Raw genomic sequence first — 20549 nt, forward strand, 5'->3', positions numbered from 1 at the left:
TGAGTAGATATTCTGGGGTTAATGTTAGGTATTTTTTTTAAAAAATGTGGGTGTTTTTTTTTAGATTAGGAATGGGCACTTGGAAAAGAGCTGAATTCCCTTTTATGGGCAATGCCCATACAAATGCCCCTTTAGGGCCAATGGGGCATTTAGGATTTTTTAGAGTTAGTTTTTTTATTTTGGGGGGTTAGTTGGGTGGTGGGTTTTACTGTTGGGGGGACTTTGTATTTTTTTACAGGTAAAAGAGCTGTTTAACTTAGGGCAATGCCCTACAAAAGGACATTTAAAGGGTATTGGTAGTTTATTGTAGGCTAGGGAATGTTTTTATTTGGGGGGCTTTTTTATTTTTATAGGGCTATTAGATTAGGTGTACTTATTTTTATTTTTGATAATTTCGTTTATTATTTTTTGTAAGTTTAGTGTTTTTTATTTTTTGTAATTTAGTGTTTATTATTTTTTGTAATTTTAGATTTTTAATTTTTTTCGTAGTGTTAGGTTTTTTAAAATTTGTAATTTAGGTTTTTAATTGGTAGTATTTTTTATTTTATTAGAATAGTAATGTTAGTTTAATTTATAGTTTAATGTTAGGTATATTTTTTATTTCACAGGTAAGTTTTTATTTATTTTAAGATAGTTATATTGTAATTTTAATTTAAAGTTAGAGGGGTGTTAGGTTTAGGGGTTAATAGTTTAATTTAGTGTTTTGCGATGTGGGGGGGCGATGTCAAGGGGTTAATAGATTTAGTTTAGTAGTTACGATGTGGGGGACTGTAGGTTTAGGGGGTAATACTTTATTATAGTGTTGGCGATGTGGGGGCGGCAGTTTAGGGGTTAATAGGTGTATTTAGGTGTTGGGGAGCGGCGGATTAGGAGTTAATAACTTTTATTAGTGTCGGCGATGTCAAGAATCGGCAGTTTTGGGGTTAATATATTTAAATAGTGTTGGTGATGTGGGTGGGCAGCAGATTAGAGATTAATACATTTATTTAATAGTTGCGATGGGGGTGGGCGGCAGATTAGGGGTAATAGGTTTTAAATAGTGTTTGAGATGTGGGAGGGTGGCGGTTTAAGGGTTAATAGGTAGTTTATGGCTGTTAGTGTACTTTTTAACATTTTAGTTATGAGTTTTGAGAAACATTTTTGTTACACAAAATCAATAACTACTGCTCTCAGGTGGCGGAATGGATGGTGTCGGTATAAGCTGTAACGCAAGCATTTTAGCCAGACCGTACAACCTGTAATACCGGTGCTATGAAAATCCCACACAAAAACGTGCAGAATGGACGTTGCGTTACAGGCTAAAATGCTTGCGGTATAGCTATACCGACACAACTCGTAATATGCGTTACTGGCCATTACGCTGGAATGGCCATTTTTTTCAGAGTTAAAAGCTGTACCGCAACACTTGTAAACTAGCCGATAGTTACTTTTTATAACATTATACATTGTGAATCTTGTTTATATTGAAATATGTCACTTTTTAGATATAAATAAGTATTAAAAAGAAATTAATGATGTCTTATACTTTTCTTAAAGGGATATGATATCCAAATTTTTTCTTTCATGGTTCAGATAGAGGGGCCTATTTATTAATGTGCGAGCGGACATTATCCTATATTGCGGTGAATGTCCGCCACACATCAGTTAATCCTTGTGAACTGCTGGTGCAATGCCGCCCCTGCAGATTGCAGGGGGTGTCAATCAACCCGATCGTATTGGATCGGGTTGATTTCCGGCGATGTCTGTCCGCTGCCTCAGAGCAGGCGGACAGGTTGTGGAGCAGTGGTCTTTAGACCGCTGCTTCATAACTTGTGTTTCTGGCGAGCCTGAAGGCTCACCACAAACACGGTGCTTCAAGCTCCATACGTAGCTTGATAAATATGCCCCAGAGCATGCAATTTTAAGCAACTTTCTAATTTACGCCTATTATCAATTTTAATTTATTCTCTTGATATCTTTATTTGAAAAGCAGTTATGTAAGCTTAGGAGCCAGCCCATTTTTGGTTCAGCACCTGGGTAGCGCTTGCTGATTGGTGGCTAAATGTAGCCACCAATCAGCAAGCACTAAACCGGGTAGTGAACGAAAAATTGGCCGGCCCCTAATCTTTTCAAAGAAAAATACCAAGAGAACAAATTAAAATTGATAATTGGCGTAAATTAGAAAGTTGCTTAAAATTGCGTGCTCTATCTGAATCATGAAAGAAAAAAATTGTATTTCGTATCCTTTCAAATATGATCAATTTTGCCCTATAAAATAATCAGATTTTAAAAAAGTAAAGCTACTTTGCATATACTGAGTATATTATTTGTATAACTGATTTTAACATGACACAAGTGTTAGATCTGACAAAAGGAAGTAGAAGAATTCTGAGCTTGTGTAATCAAAGAAAAAATGATTTTACTGATCCATTGGTGTGATCTGCAGAACAGATCTCAAGTTGTGTGTCACAGTCTCTCACAGTGGGATTACGGAGCTCTGTAGTTTTATTTTTGCACTGGTGTTATGTAAGATGTGTGCAATAGCACTCTACTGGATCACAATGAGACACACATTTGTCTGCTCCATAACTTGTCCGCCTGCTCTGAGGCAGCGGATAGAAATCAACCCGATCCTATACAATCGGGTTGATTGACACCCCCTGCTAGCTACATTGTATCAAGTCCGCTCGCACTTTGATAAATCTACCCCTATATCTTACCAAGCAGTTTCTATATTTTGATTAATAAACCCCTTAGTCACACCAAGCATGTATTAATCATTACTGTTCTAGCTCTGTCCTTTTCGTGTCCTTGTGCCAGCTGTCAGATCTTGAGCTGTCCACTTTGATACACTTGACTGCTTTTTTGCCCTTTCTCTGACCTCCCCACTCTTTTTCAACTATACTTTGATACATCAAGTACACTCATTTGTTATTAAATTAGGTACCGCGTCCTCAGAGCTGGTTAACTGTTTTTGCGAAACAAAAAAGGGTCACAAAGCACATAAAAAATACATTACAAAGTACAGTTACACTCATAATAAAATAATAACACCATCTAATAAAAATTATTAAAAAAAAATTGCACAAAAAAGTTAGAACGTCTCAAAGATATCTCTATGTTAAAGCAAAGGGCTTTAAGATAGAGATACATACATATACATGTCTATATACTGTATGTATTTACATATATATACACATATAAACACATAAATACATATGTTATGTACACATACAGTATATAGACATATATAGAAGTGAATTGGAGCCCTTTGCAGTTAAGTAGATGAAAACATGCAAAAAACATATTTATCCACTATTCATATTTAATATAATGTTATACTATGGCCTCTACTTATCAAGCCGTCAACCGCAAATACGCTGGAATTCCGCAGCGCATTTGTGGCGAGCCTAATTCGCCTTAGTTATCAAACCCTACGGACCGGCAAAAGTAGAATTTAGTGACGTAACATACGAGCCGCCGGACTCAGTCCGACACAGATCGATGCTTACGTCACTACAGATGTTCCGAACGCAAGTTCGGCACTATCTGACTACTTTTGCTAGTTATAAAATAACTAGCAGGTACGCTCTGCACTTTTCCGGCCCAGCGTACCTGGTTTTCAATCCGCCACCCTGGAGGCCGCGGATGCCATAGGAATCAATGGAGTCGGAAAGCAGCGAGAGCTTATGTTCGCTGCTGCCCGATATCCCATTGATTCCTATGGGAATGTCTACACCTAACACCCTAACATGTACCCTGAGTCTAAACACCCCTTATCTGCCCCCCCCCCCCACATCGCCACCACCTACATTATACTTATTAACCCCTAAACCACCGCTCCCGGACCCCGCCGCAACTAAATAAAGTGTTTAACCCCTAAACCACCGCTCCCAGACCCTGCTGCAACTAAATAAAGTGTTTAACCCCTAAACCGCCGCTCGCGGAGCCACGCCGCAGGCATTATACTTATTAACCCCTAATCTGCCCCCCCTACACCGCAGCCACCAACATTATATTTATAAACCCCTTATCTGCCCCCCTACACCGCCACCACTATATTAAATGTATTAACCCCTAAACCTAAGTCTAACATTAACCCTAACACCACCTTACTTAAATATAATTTAAATAAATCTAAATAAAATGATTCCTATTTAAAACTAAATACTTACCTTTAAAATAAACCCTAAGCTAGCTACAATAAAACTAATAGTAATTATATTGTAGCTATCTTAGGATTTATTTTTATTTTACAGGCAAGTTTGTATTTATTTTAACTAGGTAGAATACTTATTAAATAGTTATTAACTATTTAATAGCTACCTAGTTAAATTAAACACAAATATACCTGTAAAATAAAACCTAACCTAAGTTACAATTACACCTAACACTACACTATCATTAAATTAATTACCTACATTAACTACAATTAACTACAATTAAATAAAATTAAATAAAATTATCAGCCAATAGAATGCGAGCTAAATCCTATTGGCTGATTGGATCAGCCAATAGGATTGAACGTCAATCCTATTGGCTGATTGCATCAGCCAATAGGATTTTTCCTACCTTAATTCCGATTGGCTGATAGATCAGCCAATCGGAAATTCAAGGGATGCCATCTTGGATGACGTCATTTAAAGGAACCGTCATTCAGTCGTCGGATGTCGTTGGAAGAGGATGCTCCGCGTTGGATGTCTTGAAGATGGACCCGCTCCGCGCCGGATGGATGAAGATAGAAGATGTCGCCTGGATGAAGACTTCTTGCCATCTGGAGGACCTCTTCAGGCCTGCTTGGATGAAGACTTCTGCCCGTCTGGAGGACCACTTCGCCCGGCTTCGTGGAGAACTTCGGCCCGGTTGGGTGAAGACGTCTCAAGGTAGGGTGATCTTCAAGGGGTTAGTGTTAGTTTTTTTAAGGGGGGATTGGGTGGGTTTTAGAGTAGGGTTGGTTGTGTGGGTGGTGGGTTTTAATTTTGGAGGGGTTTTGTCCTTTTTTTCAGGTAAAAGAGCTAATTACTTGGGGGGGAATGCCCCGCAAAAAGCCCTTTTAAGGGGTATTTGTAAATTAGTATAGGGTAGGGCTTTTTATTATTTTGGGGGGCTTTTTTATTTTATTATGGGGATTAGATTAGGTGTAATTAGTTTAAAAAACTTGTAATTATTTTATTATTTTCTGTAATTTAGGTGTTTTTTTTGTACTTTAGATAATTTTATTTAATTTTATTTAATTGTAGTTAATGTAGGTAATTAATTTAATGATAGTGTAGTGTTAGGTGTAATTGAAACTTAGGTTAGGTTTTATTTTACAGGTACTTTTGTATTTATTTTAACTAGGTAGCTATTAAATAGTTAATAACTATTTAATAACTATTCTACCTAGTTAAAATAAAAATAAATCCTAAGCTAGCTACAATGTAATTATTAGTTATATTGTAGCTAGCTTAGGGTTTATTTTATAGGTAAGTATTTAGTTTTAAATAGGAATAATTTTATTTAGATTTATTTAAATTATATTTAAGTTAGGTGGTGTTAGGGTTAGTGTTAGACTTAGGTTTAGGGGTTAATACATTTAATATAGTTGCGGCAGGGTCCGGGAGTGGCGGCTTAGGAGTTAATAAATATAATGTAGGTGGCGGCGGTGTAGGTGCCAGATTTGGGGTTATAGGGGGTAAACAGTATAGTATAGTGTGGGTGTTTAGTGACAGGGTACCAAGAAAGCTGTAAAAAAGCAGAAGAGCAGCGAGATCGATGAATGTTAATTAACAACAGTCCGCTGCTCATCGCCCCGTACTTGGTGCGCGTCTTTTTGACAGCTTTTTTGATAATTTTGGAGGACGTATTCAGGTCCGCGGCCGCGATGTTAGGCGATCTTAGGAGAGCATATTGGTGCCGTCGAATGCAGGTAAGTTGACGGCTTGATAAATATGTATTTACTGTAAATATTTGACATTTCAATGTTCTGCAAATAGCAGAATAGGTTCTACGTATTTATAAATAGATATTCCTATGTATATCTGTATATATCTCCAATATATAATTATATATATGTATATAGATAGATAGAGAGAGAGAGAGAGAGAGAGAGAGAGAGAGAGAGAGAGAGAGAGAGGTATATATTGTACCAAAATACCATCAGATATATGTAGAAATATGTATTTCTGAATGAATAGAACATATTGTGCTATGTGAACAATATTAAAGGGACAGTATACACTCATTTTCATATAACTGCATGTAATAGATACTACTATAAAGAATAATATGCACAGATACTGATATAAAAATACAGTATAAAACTGTTTAAAAACTTACTTAGAAGCTGTCACTTTGGCTCTGTTGAAAAGGCAGCTGGAAAGCCCACTGCAAGTGGCAAATAAGACACTCCCCCCCTCCCCCTTCTTTTGCATATGAAAAGACCCTTTACACAAACAGGAGCAAGCTGGAGTAGGTAGTCGAGCGTATTCACATAAAACTTTAGGGCTTGGTTAGGAGTCTGAAAATCAGAGCAATGTTATTTAAAAATAAGCAAAACTATACATTAATTAAAAAAAAAAACTTTATGGGCTATATAAATAGATTATCTACAAAACATTTATGCAAAGAAAAAATGAGTGTATAATGTCCCTTTAATGTCACAAATATCTCAGGATTCAGCTGCTAAGGAGTTAATTCTGTGTAGCTTGCACTCAAAACAGTTATTTGTTTTCAAGAAGAATTGTGTTTGTATTTTCTTTGAAGTGCCAGAACCCCCTAAATAGCCACCAAATGTTAGTGTGTATGCAATGGGTCATAAAGTCACTGAAACTCTTAGTCACAGAGATACACAGGATAAAGTTTATGGCTTAAGCTGTCAATAGAATGCCTGATGCAAAACAGGCTCTTCATTACAAAAACTGACCAGGTCACTGACAGGACATTGGTATATTATGTACATATGTGGGTTAAAGCTGTTATAACCTAAAGGCAGGTAAATATGACAACCTATGGCATATTTGATATCAAACCGGTTCTCCCAATAAAACTAAGAGGTTCTAAATATGTAAATATAGAAATTTCTTACCTAGCAGGAATGATAATGGGTTGTATAAACTCAGGCAAGAAATTAGTCTATTGAAGGTTGTAAAGACAGGGGGGTTTCTTAGCCCGCCCAGGAGGGTGTGGTTAAGCAACCTAATCTCTGAAAAGTAGGGTTTAAGAATCTTATTTTTTAACAATAAGATTGTCATTCTTACAAGGGGAGCTGCTGTACAGAAGTAAGGAGCCATCATTTTCATGCCAGCCCCTGGCGCAGATCTTGAAGACTAGGAAAGTATTCAATTCTGTTTTTCTCCTTTTTATTTTAAAATACTGTTTGCGTGTGTAATTTTATTTGTAACAACTTTTTATTATTAATGCATTGTGCATAATATTTTTGGCATAATAAATAATTCCTTTATTAAGTTTGGCCTTTGTCTAATAATTGAACCACTTTACTGAAAGAGACTGGAATATTAGAACTGTATAATTTTAGGTTATTTTCTGCTAAATTGTATTTCTAGAGTTAATGTGTAAAGTCTGGGGTTTTCCTTAAGATTTTCCCTTTAATAAATTTTAAGTGGTGGCAGCATTTGAGCTTTAGGTGACAGAAAAGGGGGCTGAAAACCCTTTCTGTGCCAAATAAGTGACTGGTGCAGGGTTGGATAACCTTGGTTCGTCACAAATTGGTGGGCAGCGGTGTAGATAATTTTTTTTATTATTAGATTTTAGTGCTTGTGGATTTGCTAGTGTGGAAATCCCGGTACTAAAAGAGATTGTTTCTTACAATTTCCAAAGGCTAAAACTCAGTGCATTATATAGTGACACATTGCAAACAGTCCCCTTCCCTATTCTCTGTTGTTCTTTTCTATTTTATTTTTGCTATGGAGGCATACGAGCAGCGATCTAAAGAGGCACTTATACTCCTATGCCAGGAGCGGGATATTCCAACACGTTCAAAGAACAAAGATTTACTAATACAAGCTCTTGTTGAATATGATAACAGCCAAATCACACCAGTTGAGGTCTCAGGAGAGATGTCTGCAGCTGGGGGCAGCGATTCATCAGAATCTGGGGATCCCTTGGACTGTTATTTGCAAACTGTTCTTAAACATATGGGCTCAGTGGATGCAAGTTTGCGCATGGAACTGATTACAAAGTTTTATGAAAGACAGGCTGCTGAACGACAAGCTGCTGTGGCTGAGAGACAGGCGTCTCTGGCAGCTGAGAGACAGGCTGCTGAACGACAGGCAGAGAGAGAGTATCAGCTACAGCTTGCACGGTTGGAGAGAGGGATGGTCTCACCTGTTGTTAGTGAACCTAGAGACCCCCCTGCTCCCAGAGTGCGTGCAGAGAATTTTCCCACCCTGGAGAAAGATGGAGATGTGGATGTATTCCTGCGTAGCTTTGAGAAAGTTTGCAGACAGTTCCAGTTGCCAAGGGAGCAGTGGGCCAAGTACCTTACCCCTGGCCTGAAAGGTCCTGCACTGGAGGCGTTTGCTGAACTACCCCCAGAGTTTGATCAGGACTATGATTCCATTAAAGCTGCACTGCAAAGGAGATACAATCTCACTCCTGAGGTGTACCGAAAGAAATTCCGTTCCCTGCAGAAAGGTTCATCAGAGAGCTATATTACAGCTGTTGGGAACTTGATGACAGCCTTTAAACAGTGGGTCAGAGGATTAAAAGTTGCCACAATGGAGGAACTGGAAGATTTGATGGTGAAGGAGCAATTTATGCAGCTGTGCCCAGCCGGAGTTCAAGAATGGGTTTTAGATCGGAAGCCCATAACAGCATTGGAAGCTGGCGATCTGGCTGATTTTTACACAGCTAACAGGTCTCCAGAGAATGGGAGGAAATCCTTTTCTAAAGGGGGATCCACCTGTAAAGGAGCTGCTGCACGACCCCCCTTCACAAAACCTGTTGTGCCTTTATCCAGTGTGTCTGCTCCCTCTGGGAAAGGAGGGGCGAGTGCTGCATCTGGGCAGGGGGATACCCGCAGATGTTTTATTTGCAACAAAGTGGGCCACATCAGCTCCACTTGCCCAGAGAGGATTAACTTGGCGCAATCAGATGGAGGGAGTAATCCCTCAGAAGTACCAGCATCTGTTTTGTTTGTTACCTGTCCAGAGGAAAACAACCATGAGAACCTGCAACCTGTGACTGTTGGAGATAAGGTAACCCTAGGGCTAAGGGACACAGGTGTAGAAGTGACTATGGTGCATCCAAAGCTAGTGAACTCTGAGAACATTATCCCTGGAAAGACTCTAGCAGTTAAAGGGATTGGGGGAATGAAACTTGCAGTGCCTATGGCACGTATATATCTTGATTGAAGAGTGGGGAGAGGTTTAAGAAATGTGGGGGTATCTGAAAATATTCCTAATGATGTTTTACTGGGTACTGATTTGGGTAGATTGTTATCTCTTTATGTGCCTGACAATGCTACATGTGACCTAGTGACATTAGTTGCAGACCCTTATGTGGAAAGGGCTGTGTGTAAAAATGCTCAGAGACATTATGACCAGGAGGGAGGACAGAGTGCATGTGTGCGCAGGGCTGTGCCTGAACTGGGGGTGTCTGTGCTGAGAGGTGAAGCTGTACGAGGAGATGCTGACTGGGGAGAACGACAGACAGACGGTGTGTGTCTTCCTGTACTTAAACCAGCAGTATCGGCAGAATTACCATTAGCTGTTCAGGGAGAAACTGATAGTGGAGAAAGGCCGATAGACTGTGTGGGTCTGTCAGTGCCTGAACTGAGTTTACCTGTACAGGGAGGAGCTGTTTGTGAGAGAAGGCAGATGAGGGGTGCGTGTCTGCCTGTGATTGAATCAGTGGATTCTATAGAAGGAGGTGAGATTGACAGGGGAGAGAATGACTGGGTGACTGGGCCGCTGGATGATGTGTGCCAGTCTCGGCCAGGGACAATTCTGTACCCTGTGAAAAGACACAATGGTTGTGATAAATGGCAGAAGGAAGATGTGTGCTTGTCTGCACCAGTGTCAAAAGGATACCAGATTCTGTGTGATTATGCAAAGTGGCAGACTGACTGTGAGAGAGAGCAGGGGGGCAAACTAGCCCACTCTAGGACAGAAGCAGCAAAGCCACAGATTTCAGACTGTGTGGGGGAGGAGGGTACAGGATACTCTTTGAGGGGCCCCCAGAATGAGTGTGAAAGATTGTGGGTGACAGAGACCCCAGTAACCTCAGCTGTGACCTATAAACAGACTGCACAGGCTAGGGGACAGAGACTGACACAGACTGCAGGCACAGGGGGGAGGAGTACAGAGAAGTGTATTTACACAGCCCCACCGTGCCATTCAGCAAATACACTGATAGATGTGCAGAATCAGTGTCCCCAGCAGTTAGAACCCACAGTGAGGAGAAGGGGGGCAGTTAGTCAACCCCCTACCAACCATAACAGAGTGCAGGAGTACAGGAATTCTACTCCAGTGGGAGGGCAAGAGCCTATGGTAGTTAAGCAGCAACTGACAGCACACAATATGCTTAGAGAGCACACCATAGGTAGCAAGACACTAGGTTTCACAGGCACCTCTGTAACAGGGGATGATGTGTTGTTCAGGGATAAGATGCCAACCTTATTGGGGGAGGTACCTGCAAAACCCAGAGATGCCATATTCACACAAAAACAGTTGCAGGAGTTTACTGCCAGAGAGGGAGTGTGTGAGATGGTCCATAATGTTCTTGTACTCACGCCCATGAGACAGAACAAACTAGAGGCTGCATGGGAGGGGCCCTGCAATATATTCAATCGGTTGGGTAGAGCAACTAGTGTGTCACTTTTAAAAGGAGGGCATCCTGCTGCCAAAACTGCTAGGTGCAATCTGTCTGGCAATGGTGTTCTCACCGCAAGGGGAAGCTCCTTTTGATACGCATCGGGAGTGGCTCGTAGCCACCCCCTTTTGCGACTCTTATTGGGGGAGGTGTCACAAATATCTCAGGATTCAGCTGCTAAGGAGTTAATTCTGTGTAGCTTGCACTCAAAACAGTTATTTGTTTTCAAGAAGAATTGTGTTTGTATTTTCTTTGAAGTGCCAGAACCCCCTAAATAGCCACCAAATGTTAGTGTGTATGCATTGGGTCATAAAGTCACTGAAACTCTTAGTCACAGAGATACACAGGATAAAGTTTATGGCTTAAGCTGTCAATAGAATGCCTGATGCAAAACAGGCTCTTCATTACAAAAACTGACCAGGTCACTGACAGGACATTGGTATATTATGTACATATGTGGGTTAAAGCTGTTATAACCTAAAGGCAGGTAAATATGACAACCTATGGCATATTTGATATCAAACCGGTTCTCCCAATAAAACTAAGAGGTTCTAAATATGTAAATATAGAAATTTCTTACCTAGCAGGAATGATAATGGGTTGTATAAACTCAGGCAAGAAATTAGTCTATTGAAGGTTGTAAAGACAGGGGGGTTTCTTAGCCCGCCCAGGAGGGTGTGGTTAAGCAACCTAATCTCTGAAAAGTAGGGTTTAAGAATCTTATTTTTTAACAATAAGATTGTCATTCTTACAAGGGGAGCTGCTGTACAGAAGTAAGGAGCCATCATTTTCATGCCAGCCCCTGGCGCAGATCTTGAAGACTAGGAAAGTATTCAATTCTGTTTTTCTCCTTTTTATTTTAAAATACTGTTTGCGTGTGTAATTTTATTTGTAACAACTTTTTATTATTAATGCATTGTGCATAATATTTTTGGCATAATAAATAATTCCTTTATTAAGTTTGGCCTTTGTCTAATAATTGAACCACTTTACTGAAAGAGACTGGAATATTAGAACTGTATAATTTTAGGTTATTTTCTGCTAAATTGTATTTCTAGAGTTAATGTGTAAAGTCTGGGGTTTTCCTTAATATTTTCCCTTTAATAAATTTTAAGTGGTGGCAGCATTTGAGCTTTAGGTGACAGAAAAGGGGGCTGAAAACCCTTTCTGTGCCAAATAAGTGACTGGTGCAGGGTTGGATAACCTTGGTTCGTCACAATTAATATTTTCAAATTGGGTTAGCGCACTTAAGAATATGCGATTGGCAACCTTAGGCCTAGATTTGGAGTTCGGCGGTAGCCGTCAAAACCAGCGTTAGAGGCTCCTAACGCTGGTTTTGGCCGCCCGCTGGTATTTGGAGTCAGTGATTAAAGGGTCTAACGCTCACTTTTCAGCCGCGACTTTTCCATACCGCAGATCCCCCTACGCCATTTGCGTATCCTATCTTTTCAATGGGATCTTCCTAACGCCGGTATTTAGAGTCGTTTCTGAAGTGAGCGTTAGAAATCTAACGACAAAATTCCAGCCGCCTGAAAATAGCAGGAGTTAAGAGCTTTCTGGCTAACGCCGGTTCATAAAGCTCTTAACTACTGTGCCCTAAAGTACACTAACACCCATAAACTACCTATGTACCCCTAAACCGAGCTCCCCCCACATCGCCGCCACTCGATTAAAATTTTTAACCCCTAATCTGCCGACCGCCACCTACGTTATCCTTATGTACCCCTAATCTGCTGCCCCTAACCCCGCCGACCCCTGTATTACATTTATTAACCCCTAACCTGCCCCCCACAACGTCGCCGCCAGCTACTTAAAATAATTAACCCCTAATCTTCCGACCGCAAAGCGCCGCCACCTACGTTATCCCTATGTACCCCTAATCTGCTACCCCTAACACCGCTGACCCCTATATTATATTTATTAACCCCTAATCTGCCCCCCTCAACGTCGCCGACACCTGCCTACACTTATTAACCCCTAATCTGCCGAGCGGACCTGAGCGCTACTATAATAAAGTTATTAACCCCTAACCCGCCTCACTAACCCTATAATAAATAGTATTAACCCCCTAATCTGCCCTCCCTAACATCGCCGACACCTAACTTCAATTATTAACCCCTAATCTGACGACCGGAGCTCACCGCTATTCTAATAAATTGATTAACCCCTAAAGCTAAGTCTAACCCTAACACTAACACCCCCCTAACTTAAATATAATTTACATCTAACGAAATAAATTAACTCTTATTAAATAAATTATTCCAATTTAAAGCTAAATACTTACCTGTAAAATAAATCCTAATATAGCTACAATATAAATTATAATTATATTATAGCTATTTTAGGATTAATATTTATTTTACAGGCAACTTGGTATTTATTTTAACTAGGTACAATAGCTATTAAATAGTTAAGAACTATTTAATAGTTACCTAGTTAAAATAATAACAAACTTACCTGTAAAATAAATCCTAACCTAAGATATAATTAAACCTAACACTACCCTATCAATAAAATAATTAAATAAACTACCTACAATTACCTACAATTAACCTAACACTACACTATCAATAAATTAATTAAACACAATTGCTACAAATAAATACAATTAAATAAACTAGCTAAAGTACAAAAAATAAAAAAATATTTACAAACATAAGAAAAATATTACAACAATTTTAAACTAATTACACCTACTCTAAGCCCCCTAATAAAATAACAAAGCCCCCCAAAATAAAAAATTCCCTACCCTATTCTAAATTTAAAAAGTTACAAGCTCTTTTACCTTACCAGCCCTGAACAGGGCCCTTTGCGGGGCATGCCCCAAGAATTTCAGCTCTTTTGCCTGTAAAAGAATAAATACAATACCCCCCCCCCAACATTACAACCCACCACCCACATACCCCTAATCTAACCCAAACCCCCCTTAAATAAACCTAACACTAAGCCCCTGAAGATCTTCCTACCTTGTCTTCACCATACCAGGTTCACCGATCCGTCCTGGCTCCAACATCTTCATCCAACCCAAGCGGGGGTTGGCGATCCATCATCCGGTGCTGAAGAGGTCCAGAAGAGGCTCCAAAGTCTTCCTCCTATCCGGCAAGAAGAGGACATCCGGACCGGCAAACATCTTCTCCAAGCGGCATCTTCGATCTTCTTCCATCCGGTGCGGAGCGGGTCCATCTTGAAGCAGGCGACGCGGATCCATCCTCTTCTTCCGTTGTCTCCCGACTAATGACGGTTCCTTTAAGGGACGTCATCCAAGATGGCGTCCCTCGAATTCCGATTGGCTGATAGGATTCTATCAGCCAATCGGAATTAAGGTAGGAATTTTCTGATTGGCTGATGGAATCAGCCAATCAGAATCAAGTTCAATCCGATTGGCTGATCCAATCAGCCAATCAGATTGAGCTCGCATTCTATTGGCTGATCGGAACAGCCAATAGAATGCGAGCTCAATCTGATTGGCTGCTTGGATCAGCCAATCGGATTGAACTTGATTCTGATTGGCTGATTCCATCAGCCAATCAGAAAATTCCTACCTTAATTCCGATTGGCTGATAGAATCCTATCAGCCAATCGGAATTCGAGGGACGCCATCTTGGATGACATCCCTTAAAGGAACCGTCATTAGTCGGGAGACAACGGAAGAAGAGGATGGATCCGCGTCGCCTGCTTCAAGATGGACCCGCTCCGCATCGGATGGAAGAAGATCAAAGATGCCGCTTGGAGAAGATGTTTGCCGGTCCGGATGTCCTCTTCTTGCCGGATAGGAGGAAGACTTTGGAGCCTCTTCTGGACCTCTTCAGCACCGGATGATGGATCGCCAACCCCCGCTTGGGTTGGATGAAGATGTTGGAGCCAGGACGGATCGGTGAACCTGGTATGGTGAAGACAAGGTAGGAAGATCTTCAGGGGCTTAGTGTTAGGTTTATTTAAGGGGGGTTTGGGTTAGATTAGGGGTATGTGGGTGGTGGGTTGTAATGTTGGGGGGGGGTATTGTATTTATTCTTTTACAGGCAAAAGAGCTGAAATTCTTGGGGCATGCCCCGCAAAGGGCCCTGTTCAGGGCTGGTAAGGTAAAAGAGCTTGTAACTTTTTTAATTTAGAATAGGGTAGGGAATTTTTTATTTTGGGGGGCTTTGTTATTTTATTAGGGGGCTTAGAGTAGGTGTAATTAGTTTAAAATTGTTGTAATATTTTTCTTATGTTTGTAAATATTTTTTTATTTTTTGTAACTTAGTTCTTTTTTATTTTTTGTACTTTAGCTAGTTTATTTAATTGTATTTATTTGTAGCAATTGTGTTTAATTAATTTATTGATAGTGTAGTGTTAGGTTAATTGTAGGTAATTGTAGGTAGTTTATTTAATTATTTTATTGATAGGGTAGTGTTAGGTTTAATTATATCTTAGGTTAGGATTTATTTTACAGGTAAATTTGTTATTATTTTAACTAGGTAACTATTAAATAGTTCTTAACTATTTAATCCAAAAGTAACAGAGATCTGAGCACTCAGGGCCAAAAGTAAAATCCAGGAATCTTTATTGAACAAAATATAAAAGCTGCATCAAGGTGCAGGTAAGCAGGAATAGCAGTCCTTAACTATTTAATAGCTATTGTACCTGGTTAAAATAATTACAAAGTTGCCTATAAAATAAATATTAATCCTAAAATAGCTACAATGTAATTATAATTTATATTGTAGCTATATTAGGATTTATTTTACAGGTAAGTATTTAGCTTTAAATAGGAATCATTTATTTCATAAGAGTTCATTTATTTCGTTAGATGTAAATTATATTTAAGTTATGGGGGTGTTAGTGTTAGGGTTAGACTTAGCGTTAGGGGTTAATACATTTATTAGAATAGCGGTGAGCTCCGCTCGGAAGATTAGGGGTTAATAATTGAAGGTAGGTGTCGGTGATGTTAGGGAGGGCAGATTAGGGGTTAATACTATTTATGATAGGGTTAGTGAGGCGGATTAGGGGTTAATAACTTTATTATAGTAGCGCTCAGGTCCGCTCGGCAGATTAGGAGTTAATAAGTGTAGGCAGGTGTCGGCGACGTTGAGGGGGGCAGATTAGGGGTTAATAAATATAATATAGGGGTCGGCGATGTTAGGGCAGCAGATTAGGGGTACATAGGGATAACGTAGGTTGCGGCGGTTTACGGAGTGGCAGATTAGGGGTTAAAAAAAATATGCAGGGGTCAGCGATAGCGGGGGCGGCAGATTAGGGGTTAATAAGTGTAAGGCTAGGGGTGTTTAGACTCGGGGTACATGTTAGAGTGTTAGGTGCAGACGTAGGAAGTGTTTCCCCATAGGAAACAATGGGGCTGCGTTAGGAGCTGAACGCTGCTTTTTTGCAGGTGTTAGGTTTTTTTTCAGCTCAAACAGCCCCATTGTTTCCTATGGGAGAATCGTGCACGAGCACGTTTTTGAGGCCGGCCGCGTCCGTAAGCAACTCTGGTATCGAGAGTTGCATTTGCGGTAAAAATGCTCTACGCTCCTTTTTTGGAGCCTAACGCAGCATTTGTTTGAACTCTCGATACCAGAGTTAATTTTATGGTGCGGCCAGAAAAAAGCCCGCGGAGCGTTAACAGCCCTTTTACCGCCAAACTCCAAATCTAGGCCTAAGTTTGGCCTTTTACGCTCGTCGGGTTAACGCGCAAGTGAAAACTTAACTTCAACTCATAATAGGAGCGGGACCTGACACGCGCAAAAAGCTTACTTATAGTTCAGTTAACGCTTGAGCGGGGGAGGGGGTTAAAGAGTGCTATACTTGTAATCTAGCCCTAAAATTTTAGCCAATATTAAGCTAAAATTAGCTAATATTAAAGGTTTTCCATTTTTATTGCTCAAATTATCATTAAATACATTTATGTTAAATTATGCAATTCATTTGTGCTTGGGATAGCAGAAAATTATATAATATTAGAAAATATTACCCACAGCCGGCTACTTAATAATGCCATCCGGCTGGCAAAATTTTCTGTGGAGAACACTGAGATATATATATATACGCAAGGTATATATAAGCACACCACTCCATTCAAAATCTCAAAATCAATATTCTCAGAAGAAACTTCAAAAACACCATGGAAAGAAAAACCTTTGAAATGAAAACAATAATGCACTTCAACTTACTAACTTCTGGACTAAGGGGCCAATTTATCAATGTTGAGGCGGGCATGATCCGTTGTAGCAGATAATGTCCGCCTCACATCGATAAATGCCGACAGCATACGCTGTTGGCATTTATCATTGCACAAGCTCTAGCGGAAGGCTCGCGTGGAATCTGCTGAATTTGCAGCATGGTAAATTGGCCCCTAAATGTGGTCTCTGGTTCTTAACACATTATCAAATTTTTTTGTAATATACTTTCATATACTGTAGTCAATTACATTGTATATTCCACACTCTCTATGCATTGGTACACAGGTAAGTCTATGTCCACACTTTTTTCATTATTATTATTCCCTTTTTTTCTTTCTTTCCTTTCTCCTTTTTTTGACTATCTTATATTCCCCCTGTATACATAAATTCACATCTTTATACATATTGATATATAACTTTATGTCAGTTTATGCTCCCTGTAAAACCATATATTTCCCCTGTCTGTTTTCCTACACTGGACACTGTCTGCCTCTGTCACCTAAACCACCCTCATGATTTTTACGACTCCCTCTCCTCTCCCTGCACTCAGACCTCTGTAATACTTTCTGTTCTTTTTAGCCATCCTGTGTTTTAATATAGGGGTCAAATGATCAAGCCACGAATTGCTCTAAAGACCGGCTCTCCATAACTTGTCCGCCTGCTCTGAGGCTGTGATCTTCAATCCACTCGATCCTATACGATCGGGCTGATTGACACCCCCTGCTAGCGGCCGATTCGCCACGAATCTGCAGGGGGCGGCATTGCACAAGCAATTCACAAGAACTGCTTGTGCAATGATAAATGCAGACAGCGTATGCTGTCTGCATTTATCGATGTGCGGGGGAAATGATACGCTACTTTAGTAAATCGGCCCCATAATCTGTAAATTCCATTGAATTGGTCAGTATTGCTTCAAACTTGAGAAAGGAAGGAATTCTTCCGAAAGCTTGTCATCTTATAAATGCATAGTTAGTCCAATAAAAAAGTATCATTGCTCAATGCAATACTCTTGTTATTTTGATATACAAACACACATTTCCACTAGCCCACAACTACTAAGAGGTTGTAGTAGACAAGAAACACATTTGGTTTATAACTTTATTTAACATTGAGGGGCCGATTTATCATGGCCCAAATGGGGCCAAATATATCTGTTTCCGCATGAACCTTCAGGCTCGCCGGAAACAGGAGTTAAGATGCAGCTGTCTTAAGCGATCGGGTTGATTGACACCCCCTGCTAGCGGCCGGTTGGCTGCGAATCTGCAGGTGGCGGCATTGCACAAGCAGTTCACTAGAACTGCTTGTGCAATGATAAATGCTGACAGAAGATCATGTCGTCACACCATGATAAATCGGCCCCCAAGTGTACTAGTAACTTTTATATATATATATATATATATATATATATATATATATATATATATATATATATATATATATATATATATATATATAAATATGTATATTTGTATATAGTTGAAGAATAGAGTGCAGATCCTTGGACTTTTCGCATACACAATATGTCAATTAAATAGCATACATTGAATGTAACATTCCTTAAACATGGTCAAAATATATTGAGAACTTAACATTCAAGTGTATAATTTGTGCAAACATATGTTCAGCAAGCATTCTATTAAAATGAACAAATCGTGAGGACATTAACATTAGTTTTAACACATGATTAAACATTTGCCCCTTCTTACTGATTAGTCAGTAAAAGCAGCACAAAATATCCTAGGAAAATACTGAAAATCACTTTACTCACCCCAGTGTTGTCATGGTGACAATGGTGTACCAAAAGGCAGCGGGAATGCTGGTAAACTTTGTTTTAGATGTTCCCTTCTCTGCATAGAACATAACAGTGGCAAATATGATGATTGCCATGGTGAGAGAAAATAACAGGAAGCCAAGTTCTGAGGCACAACTTTTCAGTGTGTATCCAAGGATCCGCAGCCCCTGAGAGTGGCGGGAGAACTTAAATATACGAAAGACACGGAAGACACGTAAAGTCACAAAGGCCCCACTTACATCCTCATTTTCAGGCATCACCAGGCCAATATAGTAGGGCATAATGGCTACCACATCAATGATACTCATAACACTGCGCATAAATTTACAGCGACTAGGAGCAGCAAATAAGCGCATGAGGTACTCAAAAGTGAAGATAAGGACACAGGCTGTATCCATGCAAAAAAAGCCCAGGTAATACTTCTCTCCACATGGGAGATCCTTGAGACGACCAGCTGGTGGTCGACATGGAACCGTCTCCACCACGTTGGCAATGACTGACACAGCTATGAAGAAGCCAGTAACATAGTAAAATACAAGAGCCATGGTACTAGTATGTGGATTTTCGAATGCCCTCCAGAGCTGCTGACGCATAGTGCTATTGGGTGCTAAGGGGGCATCGCTAGGGTTCTCAGCCTCTGTGTCCTCTGCAAGCCTCTCCAAATTTTCCTTTTTGCGATCCCGATATTCTTCCAGACAGCAGTCTCCAATGATCTCGGGAATGATTCCATAGAAAGACAACTCTTCATCAAAGGCCTGTATGCACTCATGCCTGGGATAGTGGAGTTTGCCTGTGCGATAAAAGTTAAGGATATGCCGAAACATCTCAGGATCTCGGTCAAAGAAATATTCTTGCGTGTCTTGGTTAAAGAAAAAGTCTTTCTCAGTGCTGCCAAGCAGTGTATCTGGGTATCTGTCCAATGTGTTTTTCCATGTTTGAAATTTCCTTCCACTAACATTAACAACCAATATTTCATCGTTTCGCTTTCTTGTGTCACTGGGAGGTTTTGGAATAGGCCTCTTTGCAAGAGGGAGCCAGCCCACAGCTGCAGCCCGGGCAAAAGGTAGCCAGGTTGCCACTCCAGCGGCCATTATAAACAGCTATGTTTCCAGAAGCCACAAGTCCAAATATTTATACTTGAATCTGACCATGAACATCTATCCTATTCTATTCTAGCCACACGAAAAGGCAGCAAGAACCCAAAAATAAAACTTTAAGGGTAGCTTAGTTGCAAGCAGCTAAAAAAGTGTAATACATAGATATAGAAATTAGAGAAAATCAGAGAAGGAACCATGAGTCCATATTTTTTGGGTCTTCTAATCATGCATTTGACTATCTTCCTTTCTGTGGCTACCACAGTTTTTGGCTTAAAATATATGGCCCTTCACAATACCTAATGTAGGCTGTACACAGCTAAATTAGATTTTCCACTCATGGAAAACATTACAGCTTAGAAATAACTCTAAATCTTTTACGTGGGCAAATTGTCTTCTTTTGTACAAACATTTTCAGACAGTTTTGTCCCCTGGTTTCCTGTAGTTTCCCTCTTCATCTCTCCATCTGTCTCACACGTTTAATATTTTGATGGAGGTTCATGATAACTTCAAATAAATATCCAGCCTTGAATCCTCATTATTGCCCAATAATTTGAATCCTGCAACAGAAAATAAATGTTTAGGGACAAAGTCTCAGCCCCTTATGCAGAAAACATCACTCACTATCAACGCTTACAGGTATTCCCTATTTCTTATAGACAGGTAAATTGTTCCTCATCTGAAGACAAGGACGATCAGTCATCCTAATCTGTCCTA

General features: G+C 40.0%; 1 protein-coding gene across 3 annotated transcripts in view; it reads right to left on the minus strand.

Moving 5' to 3' along the window:
• KCND1 (potassium voltage-gated channel subfamily D member 1) overlaps positions 1-19829 on the minus strand; it is a 234581-nt gene extending 214752 nt beyond the window's left edge. For all 3 annotated transcript variants that reach the window (XM_053695514.1, XM_053695513.1, XM_053695512.1), the window contains exon 1: positions 18715-19829. In XM_053695514.1, coding sequence (XP_053551489.1) covers positions 18715-19829 — 1115 coding nt within the window. The remainder of the gene's footprint in view (positions 1-18714) is intronic.
• Positions 19830-20549: the final 720 nt, after the last annotated feature.

The sequence above is a fragment of the Bombina bombina genome, chromosome 12, assembly GCF_027579735.1.
Source record: "Bombina bombina isolate aBomBom1 chromosome 12, aBomBom1.pri, whole genome shotgun sequence".
NCBI lineage: Eukaryota > Metazoa > Chordata > Amphibia > Anura > Bombinatoridae > Bombina > Bombina bombina.